Here is a 3,668-nt window from a genome sequence, read left to right as displayed (position 1 = left end):
TGGGCTAGCAGGGGCTGCGGGTCGGGAGTGAGGGGCACTGGCAGAGGGGAGCCCAGGGCTGGGCTAGCAGGGGCTGCGGGTCAGGAGTGAGGGGCACTGGCACAGTTGTGGGGGAGCCCAGGGCTGGGCTGGCAGGGGGCTGTGGGTCGGGAGTGAGGGGCACTGGCAGAGCTGGGGGGAGCCCAGGGCTGGGCTGGCAGGGGGATGTGGGTCGGGAGTAAGGGGCACTGGCAGAGCTGGGGGGAGCCCAGGGCTGGGCTAGCAGGGGGCTGCAGGTCGGGATTGAGGAGCATCAGCAAAGCTGCGGGTGGGGGGCCCAGACAGACCAACCCGGCTGCGTTTGGGCACTGTTTAGGGAGCGGCTGTTTTCGCTAGGAGTCCCCTCCCGGCACCGGCGCAGAGAGAGGGGACGCACGCCGCTGAGGATTCGCCGGTTTATTACAGGGGAGACCCACCCGGCCGCCAATACACACAGTCAGGGCTGGGTTTGTGTGAATGCAGCTGGATGCACTGGGGCTGCTGAGGGATGGGATCTTCCCCTGAAGCAGGGGTGGCCAACCTGTGGCTCCGGAGCCACATGCGGCTCTTCAGAGGTTAATATACGGCTCCTTGTATAGGCGCCGACTCCGGGGCTGGAGTTCCAGGCGCCAACTTTCCAATGTGCCACAGGGTGCTCACTGCTCAACCCCTGGCTCTGCCCCAGGCCCCAGCCCCACTCCTCCCCCTGAGCCTGCCGCGCCCTTGTTCACCCCCCCCCCGAGCCTCCTGTACCCCACACAACAGCTCATTGGGGCGGGTGGGAGGCGCAGGGATGGAGGGCTCGGTGCTGCTGGCAGGTGGGAGACACTGGGGGCAGAGGGGGGAGCTGACGGGGGGCTGCTGACATGTTACGGTGGCTCTTTGGCAATGCACATTGGTAAATTCTGGCTCCTTCTCAGCCTCAGGTTGGCCACCCCTGCCCTGGAGGATTGCGAAGGGGCAGAGGCAAATGGGGCGGGGGGTGAGGGTAGCACTCTTCCCCCTCCCCCGGCTAAGCCAGACAAACCATGGCTGAGAGGAAAGCTACAGACCCAATGTCCCTGCCCAAACTAATGCTCCTTCCTGGGTTTTCCCCCTGCACCTAGGAACAGCCACGTGGCAGCATTGGCACCAGGATCCGTTTGCCTGCCCATCCCTGGGGCCTGCTGATTGGTTCTAGACAGTGGGGGGAAGTGAGCCCAGCTTTGGGGGGGATGCTGTGGGAGAAGAGGGAGCTGGTTCCCGTGCTGCGTATTAATAAAGCACTTGTGGAAACGGAAGCGTAACGGCCTCGTTTGCCGACACAGGAGGGGAACGGCATCTAGGTTTCCAGCTGGGTTCGGGTGCCGACGCTGAGACGCAGGACCGACTGGCTGAGAGCTGTTGCGCCCAACTGTCCTCCCCTCCCTGAGATAGAAGGGGGCAACAGTGACGCTTCCCTCCCTCCAGCAAAGCCTCATGTCATTCAAATCCAAATCTGCCAAACGGGGCGCTAGGTGAGGACGGGCGCAGGGACCGGCAGGGCGCTTGGCACAGGAGTGGCAGATGGCCACAAAGCTCCTAAGGACCAGCTGAGATGGAGAAGGGAAACAAGTCCAGGATTGCCGGATCCCCAGGGGCAGCGGGGGGCTTCTCTGCTCCAGGGTTGAGCCACAGATGTAGCAAGCAGAATCTTGGCCTGAGGACCCTGCTTTAGCTGAGCAGAAGAGCTGGAGTTGGTTCCTAGCTGGGGCTGAGAGGGGACTGCTCCTTCCCAAGGGGAAAGCAAGCTAGAGCTGCCTGGAGAGTGCCCCCTCTGGACTAAGCGGGGTGAGGGGACTGACCAAATTCCTTTCTCTGCCTCACGCTGAAGCATCGTCGAAGGATCTCCCTACAGAAGGACACGTCCAGACATCCCAGGCCCTGGGATTAACCGTTAACTGTCCTGGAGGTTCTTGGGCACATCCACCCCAGAATGAGTTAGCAGCTCCCCATCCCAGAGAGCAAACGCGGGCACCACGGGCCCCTGGAACTCCGTGGCCAGGGTATGGATTAACACCTGTTTGCCCACGTCCACCAGGCTGAGTTTCTTGCCCTCATAGTCCAGCAGCAGCCCCACGCGCTCGGGGTTGCCGACGTTGCGGATGGGGGTGGTTTCATTGGCCAGCATGACGTACCACCTGTGGTGGGAGTACGCAAACACCCAGGAGCGGTCGTCGTGCCCAATGCACCCTTCCCTGGAAATGTCCACATCAGCCACGCCGATACGGAACTGCTGCGAGCGCTTGACCGTCACTTCCCAGTAGTGCTGGCCGCTGGAGACGGCAGCGTCCCCCAGCACCACCGCCCACTCCCGAAATCGCTCGGGGTTCTGGGGGACCTTGGTTGGGTCAATCCCCAGCATACGGTAAATGACGCTGGTGTCTTTTTTGGAGAGATCCAGGCTGCTGTGAGCCGTTCGCTCATCTAGCTTGAAACTGATGTCTGCAGGAGAGGGAAAAGACAAGAAGCTTTACTGAGGGCTCACAAAAAGAATCCACTAGGACAGCAAATTCTTCCACTCCAAGATGACTAGAACCAAGAAAGTTCACATTAGTGGGCTGGGGTGGGGAGCTAGATTGTTGGTTTAAAGGACACCCAAAATAAAAATGATACTTCAGGGTCCTTTCCTGTTTTGCTAACACCTGACATTTTTAGGGTTACAGTCGCACCTGAGATCAGGGCCCCTTTGTGCTAGGCACCGCACAGACACGTAGTTAAGAGACAGACCCTGCTCTGTGTCTTACAGGCAGGTCACTTTTGAAAATCTCTCTTCTGCCCCACCAGTAGAATGAAGTTAATAGCAGTTCCCTCTCTCCCAAGGGTGTTGCAAGGATACAGGCATTAACGATCGCAGCATTGCCAATGCTTGCAATTTTACCGTGAGTCAAGAAACCCCCCCAAATGTTGCAAAATGTCCCGGCGCCTGGAGAGCTTCCCAGCAAAAAACGTAGGAGTAAGTTTGTAACCTTCATAGGATCAGGGAAAAACGTGAATCCTAAGGCAGGAGACAGATGTAAAGAACCCAACGCCCATTTCTCTCGATTTGAAGCCAGTCTCTGGTGCGGGGACCCCTGCGAGCACCCAGACAGGATCCCTGCGCCCCTCAAATCACACTCACGGATGGTTCTTAAACAACGCTGAACCGTGGGGCTGAGCTCAACGGCCCTTGAAAAGCAGCCGCCCCTGCAGCTGCGCTAATCTTTTCCATGGTGGGAGCCAAGTGTCAGGGAGGAGAGTGAGCTGGCCAGGAAACGGGTTGCGGGGAAATGGGAGAAAGGTCAGGCTGCGAGTCTCAGGGGCTGGGAGGGGCCGTGCATCAGGGACTGGGAAAGCACTTGACAAGGTCGCACCAACCTTTGCAAAGGCAGCCCAGCTTCGGGGGGGGGGGACCCCCACACACTGCCCCAGCAGGGAGAATGGGAGTTAGGGTCCCAATCCCAGGACAGGGGGGTGAAGAGGGCAGAGAGCAGGGACCGGGCCCAGGCCAGCTGGGGGGGGGGGGGGGGGCGAACCCCCCCCCCCCGCGGGCCCTTCATGGGGGCGGTCCCCCCCCCCGGCGGCTGTTGGGGGCGGGGCTCCCAGGGGGGCGGGGCTCCGGCCGGTGCCTACCCCTCCGGTGGGGGCCGCTC

The 3,668-nt window shown here is 60.8% G+C and overlaps 1 protein-coding gene across 2 annotated transcripts; it reads right to left on the bottom strand.

Moving 5' to 3' along the window:
- Positions 1-744: 744 nt before the first annotated feature.
- SPRYD4 (SPRY domain containing 4) lies at positions 745-3,662 on the bottom strand. 2 transcript variants are annotated; one of them, XM_026662401.2, is made up of 2 exons: positions 3,649-3,662; positions 745-2,481 (listed from the first exon to the last, which is right to left on the bottom strand). In XM_026662401.2, the coding sequence occupies exon 2, from the start codon at positions 2,399-2,401 to the stop codon at positions 1,934-1,936; it is 468 nt and encodes a 155-aa protein (XP_026518186.1). In that variant the 5' UTR covers positions 2,402-2,481; positions 3,649-3,662; the 3' UTR covers positions 745-1,933. The 2 variants fall into 2 exon arrangements, with proteins under 2 accessions (XP_026518186.1, XP_026518187.1); XM_026662402.2 differs by lacking the exon at positions 3,649-3,662 and adding an exon at positions 3,006-3,503.
- Positions 3,663-3,668: the final 6 nt, after the last annotated feature.

This window comes from Terrapene carolina, unplaced genomic scaffold (assembly GCF_002925995.2).
Source record: "Terrapene carolina triunguis isolate 2854851 unplaced genomic scaffold, T_m_triunguis-2.0 Scaffold26994, whole genome shotgun sequence".
Taxonomy (NCBI): Eukaryota; Metazoa; Chordata; order Testudines; family Emydidae; genus Terrapene; species Terrapene triunguis.
This window is presented reverse-complemented; position numbering and strand designations above follow the sequence as displayed.